Here is a 23,645-nt window from a genome sequence, read left to right on the forward strand (position 1 = left end):
CAGTTTGTGAGTATATGTGATAAGTGGCCCACAACTGAAAAACAATCAAGGAAAATAAAACCAAATGAAAAAAAAAATGTAAGAACACTATCAATTATGCAATAAGACCTTTCACAGGAGTACCAGCTCAGCTCCTTCCTGCTTCAAAACTTCTAGAGCATGTAATTGCAATGCAAATGAACTATTCCGATTCAGAAAATCTATTGATGAATTAGTATGGTGTATTACACTGCACGTGGAAATGAGATTCTTTTTTTTTTTTTTTAAGCAGTGTATCTGTACTTGCTAGCCCAAAAATCCTAACGATCTGGAAGAGACTTACCTGACTATTTGGGGACACTAGTTGCCTGAAATCTGATGAAAACAACAGTTCCTCTTCCCAGAAAAATCCACATAGCTCTGAAATTCTGCATATACTTTTAAGGAATCCACAGATTTCTTGGAGCTCATTCATGGAACTCCGATTAAAGAGTTCAATGTTAATGAAGTAGCTGATTATGCCTAATTTAAAATCAACTTACCTAACCCCCATTGAACCAAATTTTGCATCTTGGGCTTAGTTTGGGAGTACGTTTCCTAAAAAGGTAAAAAGAAACTGAATGAAACTATTCACAGGATCTGCTGATTAGAAAGTTAACAGAATAAATATACTTGTCTTTACTGAATAAATTATCATGTTATTAACACTTTTTGAACAAAGGGATACACTGTCTATCTGGGTCTTTTTGTTTGTTTTTCCTATTATAATCTTCCCTTCACTGCAAATAACTCAGCAGAATGGCTTATTACTGCCACAGGAAGCAGATTCCAAGCAGAGTGGTTTTAACAATCCAGCCGTTTCACTCTTCCATTAAAATGGAAAAAACAGACTAAAAACCAATCTCCTTGATACTTAACTGGCAAGCTTTTCTCCATGAGATTAAATCTGTCTTTCATATTAACTACTTCCTGATCTGCCATTAATTAGAGCCTACATCTGGAAACTGCCCATTTGAAGCAAGAATGACCAGCTTTAATGAGACAAAGAAGCCTACAGCCCAAAGCAAATGAGGTGTCAACATTCTCTTAAAAACAATAAAAAGGCTTTGTGGCCAGGAATGATGGCTCCCTCCTGTAATCCCAGCACTTTGGGAAGCCAAGTTGGGCAGATCACCTGAGGTCAGGAGTTGGAGACCAGCCTGACAAACATGGTGAAACCCTGTCTCTACTAAAAATACAAAAATTAGCCGGGTGTGGTGGCACGTGCCTCTAGTCCTAGCTACTCAGGAGGCTGAAACAGGAGAGTCACTTGAATCCAGGAAGCGGAGGTTGCAGTGAGCCGAGATGGTGCCACTGCACTCCAGCCTGGGTGACAGAGCGAGACTTTGTCTCCAAAAAAAAAAAAAAGGCTTTGTACATGAACATCACATGATCCTAAAGAAAACAAGGGGACCGCTAGAAGGTACCCACCTTCAAGAAGTCTACAGTGAAGACAAGAAGAAATACATGGGTATCAGAAGGTATCAAAACTAGTTGCCATTTGGAAAAGGATTTTTTTATTTTTATTTTTATTAATTTTTTTTTTTTTTGAGATAGAGTTTCCCTCTTGTCGCCCAGGCTGGAGTGCAGTGGCGCGATCTCTGCTCACTGCAACCTCCGCCTCCTGGGTTCAAGTGATTGTCCTGCCTCAGCCTCCTGAGTAGCTGCGATTACAGGCGCCCACCACCACACCCAGCTAATTTTCGTATTTTTGGTAGAGACAGGGTTGCACTATGTTGGCCAGGCTGGTCTCCAACTCCTGACCTCAGGTGATCCGCCTGCCTCAGCCTCCCAAAGTGCTGGGATTATAGGCGTGAACCACTGCGCCCCGCCTGGAAAAGGATTTGTTTTGTGTACTTCAGTTCAAGTCAGGACAAGCTATCCTCATTCTTTTAAATGACCTGAAACAATAAATGCCGAATTAGGCAGAAGATCTAAAGAACTGAGTATCACTTCATTAGAATCCATTATTTCACACCTGTAATCCCAGTATTTTGGGAGGCTAAGGCAGGAGTATCTCGTGAGGTCAGGAATTTGAGACCAGCCTGGGCAACAGCAGAGACCCCATCTCCACAAAAAAATAAAAATATTAGCTGGGCATGGTGGTATGTGTCTGTAGTCCGAGCTACTTGGGAGGCTGAGGTGGGCAGATCTCTTGAGCCCAGGAGTTCGAGATCAGCCTGGGCAACACGGTGAAACCTTGTCTCTACTAAAAAAAAAAAAAAAAAGAAAAAAGAAAAGAAAGGAAAGGAAAGGAAAAGAAAAGAAAGGAAAGGAAAAGAAAAGAAAGGAAAGGAAAGGAAAGGAAAAGAAAAGAAACGAAACCTTCAGATCAATATCTAGAATGATTGCCCACTTCTTTTGATAGCTTAATATTTTTACTATTAAAAAAAATTAAGGCTGGGCACAGTGGGTCATGCCTGTAATCTCAGCACTTTGGGAGGCCGAGGTGGGTGGATCACAAGGTCAAGAGACCAAGACCATCCTGGCCAACATGGTGAAATCCCGTCTCTACTAAAAATACAAAAATTAGCTGGGTGTAGTGGCAGATGCCTGTAGTCCCAGCTACTTGGCAGGCTGAGGCAGGAGAATCACTTGAACCCGGGAGGTGGAGGTTGCAGTGAGCTGAGACTGCGCCACTGCACTCCAGTCTGGCGACAGAGCGAGACTCCGTCCCCAAAAAAAAAAACAAAAAACAAAAACAAACTTAAATTGGTTCTTCAAGAAAAGGGCCAGAAATTCCTGGTCTGAAAAAGGAACCAGGAATTAGAAATATTTCTATTCACGAAGACTTTGTTCTACCCAGGAAAATAAAACTATTATAATTACAAAAGCTATTATAATTACAAGAAAGTTTTTATATTTAGTAGTAGTGGAAATAAACATGTAGATAACTAATCTATCATCCAGAGAGCTATTTTGCTGCACTGAGTATCACGCATGGAAGAAAAGGTAAAAAACAAAAAGCAACCTTAGGCTAAAAGGTACAAAGTACTTTTATTGCCAAAAAAAAAAAAAAAAGACAGACTACAAATAACAGTAGTCATGCCTACATGATACAAAAATTTCCACACAAATTTGCTGACTATATCTTAACTACCAGAAGTTTAAAAATCTTTTAGAACAAGAGAATAAAGTCTAGTCATTTTACAACACATTATGTATAAAGTCTTTAGGTATTACTTAACTCAATAATATGGTTATGATACTTAAGTATAATGGCCTAATTTATATTGTTGATTGAGTCCATGCTTACTATTTTCTTTCTAAATTGGTGAACAAAAGTTCAACAGCAGCATAGGCAAAGGAAATTAAAAATTTTTAAACAAGCTCTGGATGAAAATTGAATTTAGGCCAGGCATGGTGGCTCACACCTGTAATCCCAGCACTTGAGGAGGCCAAGGTGGGCAGATCACTTGAGGTCAGGAGTTCGAGATCAGCCTGGCCAACATGGCGAAACCCCATCTCTACTAAAAATACAAAAATTAGCCAGGCATGGTGGCTCGTGCCTATAATCCCAGCTATTCGGGAGGCTGAAGTGGGAGAATTGCTTGAACCCGGGAGGTGGAGGTTGTAGTGAGCCGAGAGCACACTACTGCACTCCAGCCTGGGCAACAGAGCGAGAATCCGTCTCAAAAAACAAACAAAATAAAAAAACAAAAACCAAAAAACCAAAAAGACTAAATTTATAAATCTCAAGCAAGGTAAATCTAGACAATTTCCCACACATCTACATCTATTAGTTTTTATTAAATTTGTCCTCAATTTTCAAAATCAGGATCAAGTATAGCAAATATATGTATCAAAGCCTACAAAAGCATTCTATAGATTGTAAACGTTGGTTACTTATGTTAAAAATCACATAAATACTTTTCATTTACGTAATGACAAATGCCTGACCTAAAACCCAGGCAGGGACAGACACCCATCTGTATATGTAGTTCTTTGGTCACTAGGACAAACAGTTCAGTAATCTAGTATGGAATTCTACCCTATTTTAGTATCTACCCTCCTATTATGGCATTCAAAATGCCATATCCACTCCTGGTTTAAGTGGCACTGATTTGTATACTGGGGGAGAAAAACTTCGCAATTTTTATGTAAGTGTTTACACCGCATCTTTTTCCTTTGTTTAGAGTTCCAGGCCACAAGCTTCCCCTGGTAGACAACAATGTTTTCATAACTGCAAGCAACAAGGTAGTTCCTAGCCCCTCTGCTCTCTAGTCAAGGTGTTACGCACTGCCCAGGGAGAGGGAAATTCTCTCTGCAGCTGTGGCAACAGCTGTCGCCAGGAAGCTAGAGCATCTCTACACCCCCTCCTCAGATGGCACTGAAGAACATCTGTAAGTCAGGCACTTTTAACTTGGAGCCTGTTATTTAAAATTTTTTTGTGGGTATGCAGTAGGTACACACATTTATGGGGTACATGAGACGTGCTGACACAGGCATGCAATGTGAAATAAGCACAATATGGAGAATGGGGAATTCATCCCCTCAAGCATTTATCCTTAGTGTTACAAACAATTTAATTACACTCTTTAAGTTATTTTAAAATGTACAATTAAATTATTGACTGTAGTCACCCTGTTGTGCTATCAAATAGTAGGTTTTATTCATTCTTGCTATTTTTTTTTTGCACCCAGTAGCCATCCCCACCTTTCCCCCAGACCCCCACTACCCTTCCCAGCCTCTGTCAGCCATCTCAGGGCCCTTTATCATGACTTTTTCCAAAAACATGCAGCCAATACAGACTTTTCTCTATTGACTCTAAACAGAAATGCGTTCACTCCATTTTCCGAACAGTTGTACCTGACACCAGGTTGTGTATGGCTCGCAATAGTGTCGGAGCTGTGAGATGCTTTCTTCAAGCTGGCTCCTTGCCTCCTCCACATACTTCGATTGACCCTCGGGAACTGAATAGAGTGAAAGCTGCACACATTAAAACAAAACAAATATTTAATAGACGTATTGTCTACAGGATAAATTTACCAAATTTGTAAGTATTTAATATAATATTCCTAATAATTCATGAATTACAGTGACTCTGTGGTCGGGTGTGGTGGTTCACGCTTGTAATCCCAGCACTTTGAGAAGCCAAGGCAGGCGGATCACTTAAGGTCAGGAGTTCGAGACCAGCCTGGCCATCATGCCGAAACCCCATCTCTACTAAAAATACAAAACTTAGCCAGGTGTTGCGGTAGGCGCCTGTAATCCCAGCTACTCGAGAGGCTGAGGCAGGATAATCACTTGAACCTGGGAAGTGGAGGGAGTGGTAAGCCAAGATCTTGCCACTGCACTCCAGCCTGGGCGAGAGCGAGACTCCATCTCAAAAATAGTAATAATAACACTTCATGAATTCCAGTGACTCTTAAGGGTTACGAGCAACCTGAACTTTACCTCGAACCATCTCTGCACCTTATTTCCTTAATCAACAAGGCCAAGGCCAAAAGGGCAGGGCTATGAGGTGTCCTACCTTCTCCCCACCCACTGACTGCAAACAAAGCAGCTCCTCTTTATCCATTTTATATACTGGTATTTGGTATTCCACCTTAGATTGAGTTTGGAAAAAGGATTTTATTACTCTAAAGGGTGGGTAAAGGGGTTAAAAAAGCTTGAGAGTAACCAAAGGGCATGTCATTCAGTTCAAATGATTGGTCTGATGTTAATCAAAGCAGGAGAGCAGGTTTGTTCCCCACCCAGAGAACTTCTCACAGCCACGGCTGGCTGCCTTCTTCACCCTCAAAAAATGCCACTGTGCCAAGGCCTGAGAAGAGAGTAAAGGGCAAAAGATAAGCTAATTAGCTTTATGTAAACACCAATCAAGTAACCCTACCCAGGACTGAAGGTAGATCCTTACCTCACTTTATTCAAAGGCAACAGAAACTGAATATCCAAAATAGTTAGTGGGAAGTACAGACCAAAAAGGAATGTAAACAGCAGAGAGAAGATTTCTTGTTTTTTTTAATTTAGTATTTATTAAATATATACTTATGAGCGTCTCCTCCAGCCAAGAAACAGAAAGGATCCAGATCTCTAATTTCTTAGAGAAGAAAAAATGTGAGTATCTTTTTGGCTTGATAAGAATCAAGATAAGCCAAGAATCAGAGAGACCACTTAGAAAAGTGAGTTGTGCTTATAACCTATCTGGACACAGTGGATTCCCCAGTAAACATTTATAAAGTATTCCTTAATTGTGCCCTTAGCTAAGTATCATTAAAGTTTACCTGTTGAAAAAGCCATAGTTTAATAATTTCCCACAAATTAAACAAACTATAAGGAAATATATTTTCTCCGTTTAAATGTCTTCCGGCTGGGCACAGTGGCTCACGCTTGTAATCCCAGAACTTTGGGAGGCTGAGGCGGGTGGATCACCTGAGGTCGGAAGTTTGAGACTAGCCTGGCCAACATGGTGAAACCTCGTCTCTACTAAAAATACAAAATTAGCCAGGCGTGGTGGCACATGCCTGTAATCCCAGCTACTTGGGAGGCTGAGGCAGGAAAATGGCTTGAACCCAAGAGAAGGAGGTTGCAGTGAGCTGAGATCGCACCATTACACTCCAGCCTGGGCAACAAGAGCGAAACTCTGTCTCTAAATAAATAAATAAATAAATGTCTTTTAAACAGTCACATCTTCCTGATATACAATTTGAAAAAAATTATCCTACAGTAACTAAATCAGACACTCAAAATATATCACAACATGAACAACATGTTACCTCATCAACCTTCACGGAATTTTTGGGAGGTGAGTCCTTTTTTGGTGCTGCATAGACTTTGAAGGTGAGCAAGCTCAGGCTGGCTGGCCCCACGGACCTCTGAATTACCTGAAATGCAGAAGCAATCTTAAACCTTCTATCTTACAAACCGAACGTGAAGAATGTGAGCATATTTATAACCTCAGCCACTCCACACCCTGAAAAGCTTACTGTGCTTTATTTTAATTTATTTTTATGTTTTCGAGATGGAGTCTTGCTCTGTTGCCCAGGCTGGGCTGTAGTGGCGTGATCTCAGCTCACTGCAACCTCCACCTCCCAGGTTCAAGCGATTCTCCTACCTTAGCCTCCCAAGTAGCTGGGATTACAGGCGTCTGCCACCACACCCGGCTAATTTTTGTATTTTTAGTAGAGATCGGGTTTCGCCATGTTGGCCAGGCTGGTCTTAAACTCCCGACCTCGGGTAATCCGCCCGCCTCGGCCTCCCAAAATGCTGGGATTATAGGCGTGAGCCACTGCATCTGGCCTACAAAATATATTTTTTAAAAATCAGCCAGGCATGGTGGTATGTGCCTGTAGTCCCAGCTACTCAGGAGACTGAGGTGGGAGAACTCTTGAGTTTGAGGCTGCAGTAAGCCATGATTATGCCACTACACTACAGCCTGGGCAACAGAGTGAGACTCTGTTTCACACACACAAAACAACTGCTCCAAAAAAAAAAAAAAAAAAAAGGGCCGGGCGCGGTGGCTCAAGCCTGTAATCCCAGCACTTTGGGAGGCCGAGACGGGCGGATCACGAGGTCAGGAGATCGAGACCATCCTGGCTAACATGGTGAAACCCCGTCTCTATTAAGAAATACAAAAAAAAAACTAGCCGGGCGAGGTGGCGGGCGTCTGTAGTCCCAGCTACTCGGGAGGCTGAGGCCGGAGAATGGCGTGAACCCGGGAGGCGGAGCTTGCAGTGAGCTGAGATCCGGCCACTGCACTCCAGCCCGGGCGACAGAGCGAGACTCCGTCTCAAAAAAAAAAAAAAAAAAAAAAAAAAAAAAAAAAAAAAAAAAAGATGGGCTGAGAGGAGGGGAGAGTTACGGGTTTATTAATTTAAACTGTAAATATAAAAAAATCTGCTCACACCTGTAATCCCAGCACTTTGGAAGGCAGAGGCAGGTGGATCACCAGGTCAAGCGTTCGAGACCAGCCTGACCAACATAGTGAAATCCCGTCTCTACTAAAAATACAAAAAAAAAAAAAAAAAAAAGAAAAGAAATTTAGCGGGGCATGGTGGCAGGTGCCCATAATCCCAGCTACTCAGAAGGCTGAGGCAGGAGAATCACTTGAACCTGGGAGGTGGAGGTTGCAGTGAACCGAGATTGTGCCACTGCACTCCAGCCTGGGTGACAGTGCCAGACTCCATCTCAAAAAAAAAAAAAAAAAAAAAAAAAAATTCGGACCCCTCCTGTGAAGGTCGTGGCAGTTTTCTAGGAGGGATATTGCTCTCCTTAGGTTGTATCCTGGTGCTGCTGGTTCTGCCTAATAACTGTGATGGGCACAAACCACACGAACAAATGTAGCTGGCTAACACGTATTGCAGAAGCAAAAGAAATCTATAGCAAAATTGCCTTGAAATTAAGACCTCAAGCTGCATACTTAATACTTCAAGATGTATCAATTATTTTTAAACCAGTTAAAGTAATAACCACTCTTTTTTTCCTTAATGGCTTTCAGCTCTTTATTTGCTTCTGAAATATGGGAATTTGCAGGCATACATTTCAACAGACATCTTTGTTATATTTTAGCTAGTATTACGCTTTGCATTACAGAACAGCCTCATCTTTCACATTATAGGCACTGCAAATCTCAGTAATATGATTTCCAAGATACTAAATCATGCCTAAATAGTTAGACAGAAATCAATCACTCATTTATTTTTCATCTCTCCTCCATCCATTTCCTTTGTCTCATTTGAGCAGGAAATAAACAATTATTGAGCATGCCTTGTGTGTTAGGTACAGCCACAGAAATAGGAATATGGAGTAAGACATATCCTCACCCTGAAAGGGCTTCCATTCTGGTAGGAAGAACTCGATAGATGTAAAAAAATGGACAAACTTTTTTTTTTTTTTTTTTTTTTTTACACAGGGTCTTACACTGTTGCCTAGGCTAGAGTGCAGCGGCAGGATGTCTGCTCACTGCAACCTCCCCATCCCAGGTTCAAGCACTCCTCCGATCTCAGTCTCCCGAGTAGCTGGGACTATAGGAGTGCACCACCATGCCCAGCTAATGTTTGTATTTTTTTGTAGAGACAGGGTTTTGCCATGTTGCCCAGGCTGGTCTCAAACTCCTGGATTCAAACGGTCCACCCACCTTGGCCTCCCAAAGTGCTGAGATTATAGGCATGAGCCACTGCACTTGGCCTGGGACGAATTAAAAAATAAAATAAGGGAGGCTGAGGCACAAGAATCGCTTGAACCCGGGAGGTGGGGATTGCAGTGAGCCAAGATACTGCCACTGCACTCCAGCCTGGGCGACAGAGCGAGACTCTGTCTCAAAAAAATAAATAAATAAAATAAAAGTGACAGGGGAGGGGCAGGCAGGGAAATGCTGGGTAGAGAAGGGCATGGTCCCTGGCTAGGGCTCCACCCCGGGCCTGTGCCCACAGACCTAGGTGAGGACAGGCATTTCTGTTTTTGTGCCCAAATGCTGCATTTCCCAAGACTACCCTGGCCCACCACACCCCCAATCTTGTGCCTATAAAAACCCCGAGACCCTAGCGCGCAGGCACACAAGTGGCTGGACGTCGAGAGGAACACACCGGCAGAAGAGCACACAAGCAGCTGGACGTCAAGAGAAGCAGAGGCGAGGAAGAACACACCAGCAGAAGAACACACTGACAGACGCCGGCAGGCCACCAACAGCAGAATGGCAGGACAACGCAGAGTTTGGCTGAGGGCAGTCGGAGGAGAGCCCGGCTGCTAAGCGGTCTGACTCCAGGGGAAAACCACCTTCCCACTCCATATCCCTTCTGGCTCTGTTTCCATCTGCTGAGTGCTACTCCCACCATTCAATAAAACCTTGCACTCATTCTCCAAGCCCACATGTGATCCTATTTTTCTGGTATACTCAGGCAAGAACCCCAGGATACAGAAAGCCCTCTGTTCTTGCGATAAGGCAGAGGGTCTAATTGAGCTGATGAACACAAGCTGCCTACTGACAGCAAAACTAAAAGAGCACATGGTAACACATGCCCACTGGGGCTTCAGAAGCTGTAAACATCCACCCTTAGATGCTACCATGGGGTTGGAGCCCACACTCCCCACAACCTGCCCGTCTGCCTGCTTCCTCTAGGGGTTTTCGGCAGTGGGGCACCTAAGAAGTGAGCCACACCCCCATCACATACCCTGTAAGAGGGACAAGGGAAATTTCCTCGTTTCAAAAGCATGAATTCTCCCTGCTCTTAGGCAGTTCTACAGAAAGACAAAACAAGCATAGGACATTACAGACAGAGGAATCAGCATGTGTGAAGCCATGAAGCTAGGAAACAGCATGGGAGAAACATAGGGAGTTGGAGTTTTGTGGGAGGGGACAGAGTGACAGAGACTCAGAGAAGCTGGTTGTAGCCAGATCACAATGCGACTCTTGTGGCTCACATGAAAGTCCTCGGTAATAAATACCAAAAGATCTCAAATAAGGATACAATATAGAATCAAGTTTGCCATTTAGAAAGACACATTTCTCAGTGTGGTGGTTTAAGTCATTAAAGGGCCAGATGACCAGTTATGGTGCTGCTAAAACAATGCAGGAAAGAAATGAGGGCCCAAGGAAAGACTGCACAGGAGATGAGAAAGAGGGGAAAGTAGAATTGAGATAGTTTAATAGGCAGAATTAGCAGGACTTAGTGACCAAGGGGAAAGGAGGAGTGACAATGACCTTGGTTTCTTTTTCATTTTTCATTTATTTTTAAATTAATTTTTAAACTGACAAGAATTGTATATATTTATTGTGTACAACATGCTGTTTAGAAATATGTATACACTGTGGAATGGCTAAATTGAGCTAATTAACATATGCATTACCTCACAATTTTTGTGGAATCTAAAAATGTTGAACTAATAGAAGTAGACAGCACAGTGGTAGCTACCAGGGGCAGGGGCTGGGGGGAGTTGGGGATATACGGGTCAAAAGTACAAAGTTTCAGTTAGACAGGACGAGTAGTTCAAGAGATCTGTTGTACAACGTGGTGACTACAGTTAATAACAACGTATTGTATTCTTGAAAATCAGGAAAAGAGTAGATTTTAAGTGACCTTGGAGTTTCTGATGAGTTTTTCTAGTTGGGTGGTGACACAGCATTCCTGAGAGAGGAAGTAGAAAAAGAGGGGCAAGTCTGAGGGAAAAATGATGAGTTGGTTTTGGACATGTTCCAGAGACAGAGAGACAGCTAGAGGTCTAGTCATCTATCTATGTATCTTTTATTTTACTTGAAAAGCTAAAGTAGACAAACTTAGAAACTGTTGTATTTTGGAAATTAAGAAAAAGTTCACCTGAAATTTTAAGTCCATGAGAACATGTTTTTTGGGTCTGGACTTCCTCAGCACTTCAGGGGTGCATTTATTTCTCACAAAGCACAGTAAGGCTGGATGTGGTGGCTCACGCCTGTAATCCCAGCACTTTAGGGGGCCAAGGTGCACGGATTACCTGAGGTCGGAGTTCGAGACCAGCCTGGACAACATGATGAAACCCAGTCTCTACTAAAAATACAAAAATTAGCCAGGCATGGTGGCAGACGCCTGTAATCCCAGCTACTCGGGAGGCTGAGGCAGGAGAATTGCTTGAAACTGGGAGGCGGGGGTTGCAGTGAGCTGAGATTGCGCCACTGCACTCCAGCATGGGCAAATATATACATATATATTACATATATTTCTCTCTATATATATATATGTATATAACTATACATGTAACTATATATATATTACACTCTCTCTATATATTACTATATATATAGTACAGACAGGGTCTCATCATGTTACTCAAGCTGGTCTCGAACTCCTGAGCTCAAGCAATCCTCCCGCCTTGGCCTCCCAAAGTGCTGGGATTACAGGTGTGAGCCAACATGCTCAGCCTATCTTTGATTTTTAAATCTCAGCTCATTTACTTTAACATTTTATTGGATTCTTAATTATTAATTTCTACTTTACCTTTCCCTCTTATCTTACTCGTTTTTCTAGTTTTAATATTATTCTAGGCCTGCCTCCCTTTACTGCCTAAACTGTTTTCTTCTTCCTCTTCTCCTATTAGTTTTCCTCCCTAAGCCCACCCTGGTACCCATCCCGCAGCAAGAACTGTGGCCACAAGGATGGTAGCACCAAAGAAAGCTGGCTCCTGCAGTGGCCTTCTCAGCTTCCAGCAGGCTCTCAACAGACAAGCAAACAAAACAAAGAAAAAGCAAACCTCACCCCAGGAGACCTGGGAGACCTACAAATGAACACTCCCCAGGGCCATAATTCCTAGGTTGCAGAGAACACATGATTTACTCGAGGATTTCTCAAACTCAGCACTACTGACATTTGGGCTGGGTCCTTCTTCGTCGTGGGGCTGTCCTGTGCACTGCAGGAAGTTTGGCAGCATCCCTAGTCTCTACCCACTAGATGCCAGTAGCACCTCCTCCCAGTCACAACAGTCAAAAACATCTCCAGACACTGCCAAATGTCTCCTGGGGAGCAACTCTCCCACTGAGAACCTCTGATTTACTAGAGTAAGTATTACTTTCTGACATCTCTCACCATCCAGACTTGAAGAAAATCTGTATGTTTTAAAACCCATGGCTTCAAACATAGTGAAAGAAACCAGAACAATCACTACTAGGCAGGGGAGGTGGGAGTTGGAAGTGGACTTACTGAGAAGGGGCACAAGTGAACTTTCTGGGGTGAAATAATCTGTATCTTGATTGGGGTGTGGGTTATTCAAGGTGTATACATTTGTCAAAGCTCAAATTGTACAACTAAGATTGTACAACTTGGCCGGGCGCGGTGGCTCAAGCCTGTAATCCCAGCACTTTGGGAGGCCGAGACGGGCGGATCACGAGGTCAGGAGATCGAGACCATCCTGGCTAACACGGCGAAACCCCGTCTCTACTAAAAACACAAAAAATTAGCCGGGCGAGGTGGCGGCGCCTGTGGTCCCAGCTACTCGGGAGGCTGAGGCAGGAGAATGGCGTAAACCCGGGAGGCAGAGCTTGCAGTGAGCTGAGATCTGGCCACTGCACTCCAGCCTGGGCGACAGAGCGAGACTCCGTCTCAAAAAAAAAAAAAAAAAAAAAAAAAAAAAGATTGTACAACTTAAAAATCTATGTATTTCACTCTATGTAAATCAGACTTTAAAAAAAATCCATCAGCTCTAGCATACCTAATCCATGCCAAGCTCATTCCTAAGAAGGAGCCAGCCACACACCTGACCATGGTAAGGAACTGGTATAGATCTGTGTGATGGAAACCCATGGGAGGAGCCTTGGTAAAAGGTCCCCAGGCAGACAAGGTTGAAGGTGACGCACTCAACATCTTGGCTGATTCATCTTCCTTTCTGGCATCAAAGGGGGCTCCTCCTGGTGCGAGATGACCCCACCCTGCCTCAGCATGCTCACCACCTTTCCCTCTAACAGTAAAAAGGAAGCTGGCCAGACCAGATGTCATCACAAATGGCCATCTTCAACACTGTGTGCCTGCCAGGTGGTTATCATAATTTGTTAGGGCTCATATTGAGTATTCAGGCCAACCTATTCAAAATCAGGATTTAAGAAGGGAAAGGCTAAGATGCGTAGAGATCACCCCAGGACAGTGTAAGGGCACAAAGAGGAGATGAAGAACCTTCTTCAATATTTTGTCTCCCCAAGGAAGAACAATTCAGTTCTTTGAAGAAACACAATCAACTTTCAGGGTCTGGGACATAATAAAAAAAATCTCTAGCTTTATCAACTTTCCTCCTGTTCACACTCTGGATGGGTTGCTTTCTAAGACATGAACACAAAGGTATTCTCTCTCCATGAGGAGTCCTGACCCATTATGGTATAATGGGACTGAATATACCTCCCAAGAAGTGAAATCTCCCCCAGACTTTTTCTTTTTCCCTTTTTTTTTTTTTTTTTTTTGAGGCGGAGTCTCCCTCTGTTGCCAGGCTGGAGTGCAGTGGCGTGATCTTGGCTCACTGCAACCTCCACCTCCCGGGTTCAAGCCATTCTCCTGCCTCAGCCTCCCAAGTAGCTGGGACCACAGGCGCGCACCACCACACGCGGCTAATCTTTGTATTTTTAGCAGAGACGGGGTTTCACCATGTTGGCCAGGATGGTCTCAATCTCTTGACCTCGTGATCCGTCTGCCTCGGCCTCCCAAAGTGCTGGGATTACAGGCGTGAGCCACCGTGCCCGGCCTCCCCCAGACTTTTTCTGATGCAGGGCTGGAATCTCTAAACTGCAAGTACCCATGCCCTGAGCACTCCCTGTCCCAAGTGACAGTCCTTGAGAAGCCTGTTGCCAGGTACTCTCCCCGGTCAGGGCAGAAGACTTGGCTCAGAAAATGAGTACATATGCACCTGCCAAGAACTGATTAGATATGGTCTACTTTGTATTATATGAGTTAGGCTTGCTCAAAGTCAAGCAAGCTCTGTTAAGAGCTGAATCTCCAATTAGTGCTAAGTTATAGGCTAGATCAAAGGTGGCATTTCTTTAGATCCAGCCCCTCAGGAGTGTACCCTTCAGTTACTAAATGCCTTTCTTGGAATTCAGCTAGTTGGGAGTCTCAAAGTAAGGGCTCTAACGTGTTGGCTTCTCTGAGGTTTTGAAGCTGTAAGACCCATAGTTACAGAGAAAATGAAAATTTGGCTTAAAGGTAAACTGGTGGCCTTTAGCTCTGCAAACCTCAGAGGGAGTGTCATTGAGTTTTCTCACTCTTGTGGCTAACTCTCCTTTCTTTCTGGTCTGATCCTACTCCCCAGCAAAGTATCACGGTACACTCTATCTTGGACCTTGGACTCTCTGCGTCTCAAAACTTTTGTTTCACACAGCCCGCAAGGTGCTTGTCAATGGAAACAGAGCTACCAGGATTGGTGCTGGGTTAGATGAGGCGCTAACAAGAAATGTAAAGGGGTAGGCTGTCATTATCTTAAAGACATTTATTTGGTTCTTACTCTCTCTCCACTGAAGCTTGCCAAGGACTGATGTCGGCAAAACAAATCTGGTCAGGCAAGCGAGGTCATATGTAACAATTAGAAGAGGTCAACCAGGGTTTTACTTCTAAAACAAATATTTACTGCACACCCACAACATGTCAGGCATGGTGCTAAACAGATACAACATATAAGCAGACATGGTCCCTGCTCTTACAGAGCTTCCAGGAAGCTTATGAATGTAAACAAAGAGTCAGGCCACAATTTAAAAAATAAATTAACATTCAAAAAAAAGATTCAGGGCCCAGCATGGTGGCTCACACCTGTAATCCCAGCACTTTGGGAGGCTGAGGCGGGTGGTTCACAAGGTCAGGAGTTCAAGACCAGCCTGGCCAACATAGTGAAACCCCATCTCTACTAAAAATACAAAAATTAGCCGGGCATGGTGGCATGTGCCTGTAGTCCTAGCTATTCGGGAGGCTGAGGCAAGAGAATCACTTGAACCCAGGAGGTGTAGGTTGCAGTGAGCCAAAATCACACTACTGCACTCCAGCTTGGGCAACAGAGTGAGACTTCATCTCAGGAAAGAAAAAAAAAAAAAGATTCAGGCTTAAGATTGACTTTATTAGGAGGCTGAGGTGGGAGGATCACTTGAGGCCAGGAGTTTGAGACCAGCCTGGGCAACATAACAAGACTCCATCTCTACAAAAAAAAAAAAAAAATTAGCTGGGTGTGGTGGGGCATGCGTATGGTCTCAGCTACTTGGGAGGCTGAGGTGGGAGCATTACTTGAGCCCGGAGGTCAAGGATGCAGTGAGCTATAATCGCATCACTGCATTCCAGCCCGAGTGACAGAGCAAGACTCTGCCTCAAAAAAAAAAAAAAGAAAGAAAAAGATTGAGTTTATCAGTCAGCTCCCTCAGCTTTAAAGGTAGATTCTTAGACACAGATTACCAAGACATGAATCTGGTGAGGTTGTTAACAAACAAATCATAATGGGTACCTAGAAGGCTAAACTGTTTCTTGCTTTGCAAATAAAAGTACACTGCCCAGGATTCCATAGCTCTGGGATCACATTGTGATCTGTAAAAAAAAAATACAGGCTGGGTGTGGTGGCCTGTATTTTTCCAGTAAAACTGCCTTAAAGACAAATAAAAACCTTAAGCTAAATAAGACATCCTCAGAATTATTCAGACTCTCATGAATGGTGGGGCTCAAATCCCTAACAACTAGTTTTCTTTTTCAAGTCTATAGAGAATCTAGTGTATAGTCTCTCCCATTTAAAAAAAGGGTAACTCTTTTCTCCCACAATTACAGAACTATTATCTTATTAAACTTCCATTTATAATATATGCCAGCTTCATGATAAAAGGCCTTTGCAGGCCTGTGTACACAAGAGGTTTCAGAATTACCTGGGGATTTTTTTTTTTCTTTGAGACGGAGTCTCACTCTCTCGCCCAGGCTGGAGTGCAGTGGCACGATCTCGGCTCACTGCAAGCTCCACCTCTTGGGTTCCCGCCATTCTCCTGCCTCAGCCTCCCCAGTAGCTGGGACTACGGGCGCCCGTCACCACGCCCGGCTAATGTTTTCTATTTTTAGTAGAGACCGGTTTTCACCGTGTTAGCCAGGATGGTTTTGATCTCCTGACCTCGTGATCCACCCACCTCGGCCTCCCAAAGTGCTGGGATTACAGGCGTGAGCCACCGCGCCCGGCCCACCTGGGTAGTTTTTTAAAAGCATAGACTCTAACACCTTCCCCCAGAGTGTCTGACTCAGCGAATCTAAGAGGAGCCCAAGAATCTATTCCCAAGATAAGCAAAGTTTTGAAAACCACTATTCCACAAACATATGCTTAAAGAACAGTTATTCAACTTAAGTTTGTGTAAGCACTCAAACATACTTTTAAAAACATTTGAAAGTATAAAATGAAAACTGTCCTAAACATAAAAAGAAACAGTGTGACTGGTCACCCACTAGACAAATTATGACATTTATTTACATTCAAGAAAATCTCTCCCATCTAAACAAAACACAACAAATACCTTCCACCCCTAATTCCCTCTCTAACTACTACCTTACCCTCCTACCAACCTCCATTGACAAATTTATTTTAAAAGTAGACTATGGTTAGAAGGCAGAATAGTGGATACCCTTAGCAAGCCGGGGAGTGACTAGAAGGGCCATGAGAAGAGCTTCTAGAGTGCTAGTATGTTTAGTTTGTAAACATTCACTTATGACCCGTTTACTTTCCTATATGTATGTTATACAAATGGTCTCCGACTTACAAATGGTTCAACCTTACGATGGTGCAGAAGCGATACGCATTCCGTAGAAATCGCACTTTGAGTACCCATGTAACCATTCTGCTTTTCACTTTCAGTACAGTATTCAATAATGTACATGAAACATTCAATAGTTTATTATAAAATAGGCTTTGTGTTAGATGATTCTGCCCAACTGTGGGCTACTGGAAGTGTTCTGAGTACATTTAAGGGAGGGTAGGCTAAATTATGATGTTTTTTAGGTTAGGTGTGTTAAATGCATTTCTGACTTAATGATATTTTCAACTTATGATAGGTTTAGCAGATGCAACCCCACCACAAGCTGAAGAGCATACACATTTAAGCACAAAGTCAAAAAGACAGACTCTGTTTGCTTTCTCAATTTTTATCTCCTCCTCCCTTTACTACTCAATGCACCTAAAACCTTTCTTCCCAAGGCCACCAATGGCCTCCCAGTTGCTAAACCCCAATGGACATCTGGTATCCTGGTTGCACCCTGAAACTGGTGACTACTCTACATCTTCAAACCCTTTCTTTGGCTTACAGGAATCTACTCTACCCCTATTCTAGAAGCTTTCTAGGTACTCTCCTCCCCTTTTGGGCCTTCTCTTCCTCTGCATAGCTCTTCAAGGTTGATGAGTCATGGAGTAGTCTTTAACTCTCTCCTCTTCTCACTCCAGGGCAATTTCATTGAAATCTAATTCTTTTTTTTTTTTTTCTTTCAGACAGAGTCTCCGCTCTGTCACCCAGACGGGAGTCCAGTGGCATGATCTCGGCTCACTACAATCTCCACCTCCCGGGTTCAAGGTATCCTCATGCTTCAGCCTCCCAAGTAGCTGGGATTACAGGCACCCGCCACCACGCCCAGTTAATTTTTGTGTTTTTAGTAGAGACGGGGTTTCGCCATGTTGGCTAGGCTGGTGGTCTCAAACTCCTGATCTCAGGTGATCTGCCTGCCTTGGCCTCCCAAAGTGCTGGGATTTGCCGAGGCGGGCGGATTACAAGGTCAGGAGATCAAGACCATCCTAACATGGTGAAACCCCGTCTCTACTAAAAATACAAAAAATTAGCAGGGCATGGTGGCAGGTGCCTGTAGTCCCAGCTACTCGGGAGGCTGAGGCAGGAGAATGGCGTGAACCTGGGAGGCGGAGCTTGCAGTGAGCTGAGATCATGCCACTGCACTCCAGCCTGGGTGACAGAGCGAGACTCCATCTCAAAATAAATAAATAAAAATAAATAAAAATCAAGAGAAATAAAATGAGTCCATAATTCTTGAAACGTCAAAAGAATACAGAATACTCTCCTCCATAAGGAGCATTCAGGACAGTACCTACATTTTATACAGCAATCTCTTATTTTATTTTTATATTTTTTATTTTTTGAGACAGAGTTTCACTCTTGCCACCCAGGCTGGAGTGCAGTGCCGCAATCTCGGCTCACTGCAACCTCTGCCTCCTGGGTTCAAGTGATTCTCCAGCCTCTTGAGTAGCAGGAATAATAGGTGCCCGCCACCATGCCCAGCTAATTTTTTTTTGTATTTTCAGTAGAGACAGGGTTTCTCCATGTTGGCCAGCCTGGTCTCGAACTCCTGACCTCTGGTGATCTGCCCGCCTCAGCTTTCCAAAGTGCTAGGATTATAGGCATGAGCCACCAGGCCCGGCCGGCAATCCTTTCTAATCTGGAGGGTCACACACCAAACAGAACAGAGGCTTTCTCTGGGAAGGGGGCTGGCAGGAGGCGGACAATAGCAGCCTGATCAACTGCACTATTTTGACTTTTTACAAGGAAAAGGTATTTCAGTATTACTTATAACATTTAAAAAAAAATAGACGTTTTCTTTTCAAAGCAGTTACCTTCATAAATCATATGTGGAGTCAGAATTTATTGCAACTATTTATATAAATTTCGTAAGTGAAATTTATTTTTTTTTAATTATTATTATTATTATTATTTTTTGAGACAGAGTCTCGCCCTGTCACCCAGGCTGGAGTGCAGTGGTGTGATCTCGTCTCACTGCCACCTCCGCCTCCTGGGTTTAAGTGATTCTCCTACCTCAGCCTCCAAGTAGCTGGGATGACAGGCACACATCACCATGCCTGGCTAATTTTTGTATTTTTAGTAGAGATGGGGTTTTGCCATGTTGGTCGGGCTGGTCTTGAACTCCTGACCTCAGGTGATTCACCCACCTTGGCTTCCCAAAGTGCTGGGATTACAGACATGAGCCACCACACTCAACCAAAATTTACTTTTAATATGTAATCATATGGCTTCCATTTCTAAATGCCTTCAGATCACATTTTAAGCCTAAAAGCCAATCAGTCTCGGCCAGGCGCAGTGGCTCACACCTGTAATCCCAGCACTTTGGGAAGCCAAGGTGGGTAGATCACCTGAGGTCAGGAGTTTGAGAGCAGCCGGGCGAACATGGTGAAACCCCGTTTCTACTCAAAATAGAAAAAATTAGCCAGGCATAGTGGCATGTGCCTGTAATCCCAGCTACTCAGGAAGCTGAGGCAGGAGAATTGCTTGAACCCTGGAGGCGGAGGTTGCAGTGAGCCGAGATCACGCCACTGCACTCCAGCTTGGGCAACAAGAGTGAAACTCCATCTTAAAAAAAAAAAAAAAAAAAAAAAAAGTAAAGAAAACCACTCTCAATATATTTTAAATAAGAGTGGTAAAGAATAGAAAATGGGCCGGATGCAGTGGCTCAGGCCTGTAATCCCAGCACTTTGGGAGGCCGACACAGCCAGATCACCTGAGGTCAGGAGTTTGAGACAAGCCTGGCCAACATAGTGAAATCCTGTCTCTACTAAAAATACAAAAATTAGCTGGGCATGGTGGTGGGCTCCTGTAGCCCCAGCTACTCAGGAGGCTGAGGCAGGAGAATCGCTTGAACCCAGGAGGCAAAAGGCTGCAGTGAGCCGAGATCGTATCACTGCATTCCTGCCTGGGCAACGAAGTGAGACTCTGCCTCAAAAAAAAAAAAAAAAAAAAGAATCACTATCTCCACACACACACACAAAGATTAGAAAATGGCATCTGTACACGTATGTTTATTGCAGCACTATTTACAATAGCAAAAACTTGGAAGCAACCCAAATGCCTATCAATGATAGACTGGATAAAGAAAATGTGGCACATATACACCATGGAATACTATGCAGCCATAAAAGAGAGTGAGTTCTTTGCAGGGACATGGATGAAGCTGGAAGCCATCATTCTCAGCAAACTGACACAGGAACAGAAAACCAAACACCACACGTTCTCACTCATAAGTGGGAGTTGAACAATGATAACACATGGAAGGGAACATCACACACCGAGGCCTATCAGGGGGTGGAGGGCAAGAGGAGGGAGACCATTGGGACAATTACCTAATGCATGCAGGGCTTAAAACCTAGATGACAGGTTGATAGGTGCAGCAAACCAACATGGCACATGTATACCTATGTAACAAACCTGCACATTCTGCACATGTATCCCAGGACTTAAAGTAAAATAGAAAAAAACAATTACAGTATTAGTCATCATTAAAACAATCTCTACTTGAATGTTTTCTACATCTCCCAATTAAACATAGTGTCCAACATAAGCCTTTCTTTCTGTAGTGGTGGTGGTAAAGAATCAAGCTTTATGTAAACTTGATCAATAATAAGATTATCTCATTCTACAAAAAAAAAGAAAAAAAGAAAAAAAAATGGCATTTGTTTAAAAAAAAAAAAAGGAGGGGGGAAGGGGACTTGTAGCATGATTCCACTGAGTTTTTTGAAAATGTCATACCAAGGGTATATTTGAATATGTCCAGAATGGAGTCTAAAAAGATGTTAGGGTCGGGTGCGGTGGCTCACGCCTGTAATCGCAGCACTTTGGGAGGCTGAGGTGGGCAGACCGCGAGGTCAGGAGTTCGAGACCAGCATGACCAACACGGTGAAACCCTGTCTCTACTAAAAACACAAAAATTAGCTGGACATGGTGGCACGCGCCTGTAATCCCAGCTACTCAGGAGGCTGAGGCAAGAGAATCACTTGAACCCGGGAGGCGAAGGTTGCAGTGAGCCAAGATCATGCCACTGCACTCCAGCCTGGACAACAGAGTGAGACTCCGTCTCAACAACAACAACAAAAAGATGTTAACAGTGGCTGTCTATAGGTGGTGATATTAAAGGTAATTCTTAATATTATCTGTATTTCCTAAAGTTTTTACAAAAAAACATTGATTTGTTTTGTAACATGCAAAGAACAAAAATGGCTTGCTCCTGAGAATATTCTAAAGAGCTTGCCACAAAGTTTGAAGATAATTCCAAACGAGGAAGAGTAAAAATGCTTTGATCAGTAATAGAATTTTTGGAATAAATATATTGACAGTATAATTAAATCTATCCTCTCAAAACAACTGTTTTGATGCATTCATTTGAATGTAAAATTTGGGAGCACTCATACTTAACAATAACAATAAAAGCCATAATCATTTTGATCTGTTTCTCAGCAAAGGAGGTTATAAAGCCAGTAATTTATCCCCCTTTGTCACTCAGGCTGGAGTGCAGTGGTACAATCACAGCTCACCGTGGCCTTGAACTCCTGGGCTCACCTAATCCTTCTGCTTCAACCTCTCAAATACCTAGGACCATGGGTGCAATGGAGCACACTCGGCTATTTTTTTCTTTTCTTTTTTTTTGGTAGAGATGGGGGGTCTCACTACGTTTCCCAGGCTGGTCTCGAACTCCTGGCCTCAAGCAATCCTCCTGCCTTGGCCTCCCAAAGCGCTGGGATTACAGGTGTGAACCACCATGCCCAGTAAAGTTCAGACTTTAAACAATATAAACTCTTCCTGCTGTGGCAAATGTAGAACTATTTTATGAGAAATTTTTAATTCTTTAGTTCTGTACTATAGTAATTGGTATTTCCTAGTTCTTTCTCACCCACTATAAACAGACTACAATCTAAAGAGATAAGCAAAGAAAAAAATGAGACTGTTTTCGAGACTAATATTATCTTTTTCTCACAGAAAACCGAGTTTTATCTTATCTTTGGAGGGTAGAATTCACCACAAAATTAGGTCGGCAAAGCAAACAAAATGTCTCATCTGCAATTGTTTCATTTTCTAGTCTTTAAAAATAGCGATTAGATTTTATAAAATTCATGTAGAAAAATAATAAACTTGTGTGATAAACGGGAAGAAAACCTCAGGGCCAAAGAGTGAGATAATTGTTCATTTAGGCAGGTTTTGAGTCATCCAGTTGGGCTATACTGGTTTCAAAGACTTGGAACACAGATAATATGTAATTTATCAGGTTCAGAATTTATTTTGAACTTCCTCATCCAGACAGAAATTTACTGCTACCTAAGACTCCTACATATATATGCTTTTTTCTCTATTAGAATGGCATCCTGGGATCCACTCAATCTTTTCTGAATTAAGGGAACATAGGGAGGAAAAAATCATAAGGGAACATTTACTTCAGGTTTAGCTTTTCTAATGCATCTATGTTTTCAAGCAACTAACAAAATGTACATCATTTAATAGGAGAGTTATTCTGTCAAAGTAAAATCTATCTGGGCTGGGTATGCTGGCTCACACCTGTAATCCCAGCACTTTGGGAGGCCGAGGCAGGCAGATCCTTTGAGCCCAGGAGTTCAAGACCAGCCTGGGCAACAGGCTGAAGGTGAAACCCCTTCTCTACAAAAAATACAAAAAATTATCTGGGCATGGTGGCACGTGCCTATAGTCCCAGCTACCCAGGAGGTTGAGGTAGGATTGCTTGAGCCTGGGAGGTGGACGTTGCAGTGAGCTAAGATTGCACCACTGCACTCCAGCCTGGGCGACAGAGCATGACTCTGTCTCAAAAAAAAAAAAAAAAAAAAAATCTATCTAGACACATGGCTCTGTCTCAAAAAACAAAAAAAATCTATCTAGACACAGGTTTCTATCTAGACATACGACTCTCAAAACAAAACTCTATCTAGACACAGGTTTCATATCTCTTTTTTTTGGAGGGGGGGATAGGGTCTCGTTCTGTCACTCAGGCTGGAATGCAGTGGCACGATCACAGCTCACTACAGCCTCAACCTCCTGGGCTCAAGTGATCCTCCCATCTCAGCCTCTTGAGTAGCTGGGACTACAGGCAGGTGCCACCACACCCGGCTAATTTTTGCATTGTTTGTAGAGACGGGGTTTCACCAAGTTGCCCAGGCTGGCCTCGAACTCCTGGGCTCAAGGAATTCTCCTGCCTCAGCCTCCCAAAGTGCTGGGTTTACAGGTGTGAGCCACCACGTCGGGCCTCGACCCAGGTTTCATATCTTAACAGCCCACCATGTGCACAGAGAACTCTGAACTCACTAATGAAAACTGCCTTCGACTTCATCTCAGTTACTCATGTGCGTGCTTCTTCTTTAAGGAAAACTGTAAGCCTTCTTTGAAAAAAAAAAAAAAAAATCACATACAAGACTCAATTTGGCTGATGACCATCTGACCTCATAATGAAAAT

At 43.2% G+C, this 23,645-nt stretch overlaps 1 protein-coding gene across 3 annotated transcripts in view; it reads right to left on the bottom strand.

The window, feature by feature from the left end:
* Window positions 1–23,645, bottom strand: part of APOO (apolipoprotein O) — an 80,079-nt gene that overhangs the window by 47,145 nt on the left and 9,289 nt on the right. For all 3 annotated transcript variants that reach the window (XM_025372162.1, XM_025372163.1, XM_025372161.1), the window contains exons 2-4: window positions 6,735–6,842; window positions 4,828–4,947; window positions 522–576 (exon numbers count right to left, since the gene is read on the bottom strand). In XM_025372162.1, the coding sequence (XP_025227947.1) occupies window positions 522–576; window positions 4,828–4,947; window positions 6,735–6,842 (283 nt within the window). The remainder of the gene's footprint in view (window positions 1–521; window positions 577–4,827; window positions 4,948–6,734; window positions 6,843–23,645) is intronic.

The sequence above is a fragment of the Theropithecus gelada genome, chromosome X (assembly GCF_003255815.1).
Source record: "Theropithecus gelada isolate Dixy chromosome X, Tgel_1.0, whole genome shotgun sequence".
In the NCBI taxonomy this organism is placed as follows: domain Eukaryota; kingdom Metazoa; phylum Chordata; class Mammalia; order Primates; family Cercopithecidae; genus Theropithecus; species Theropithecus gelada.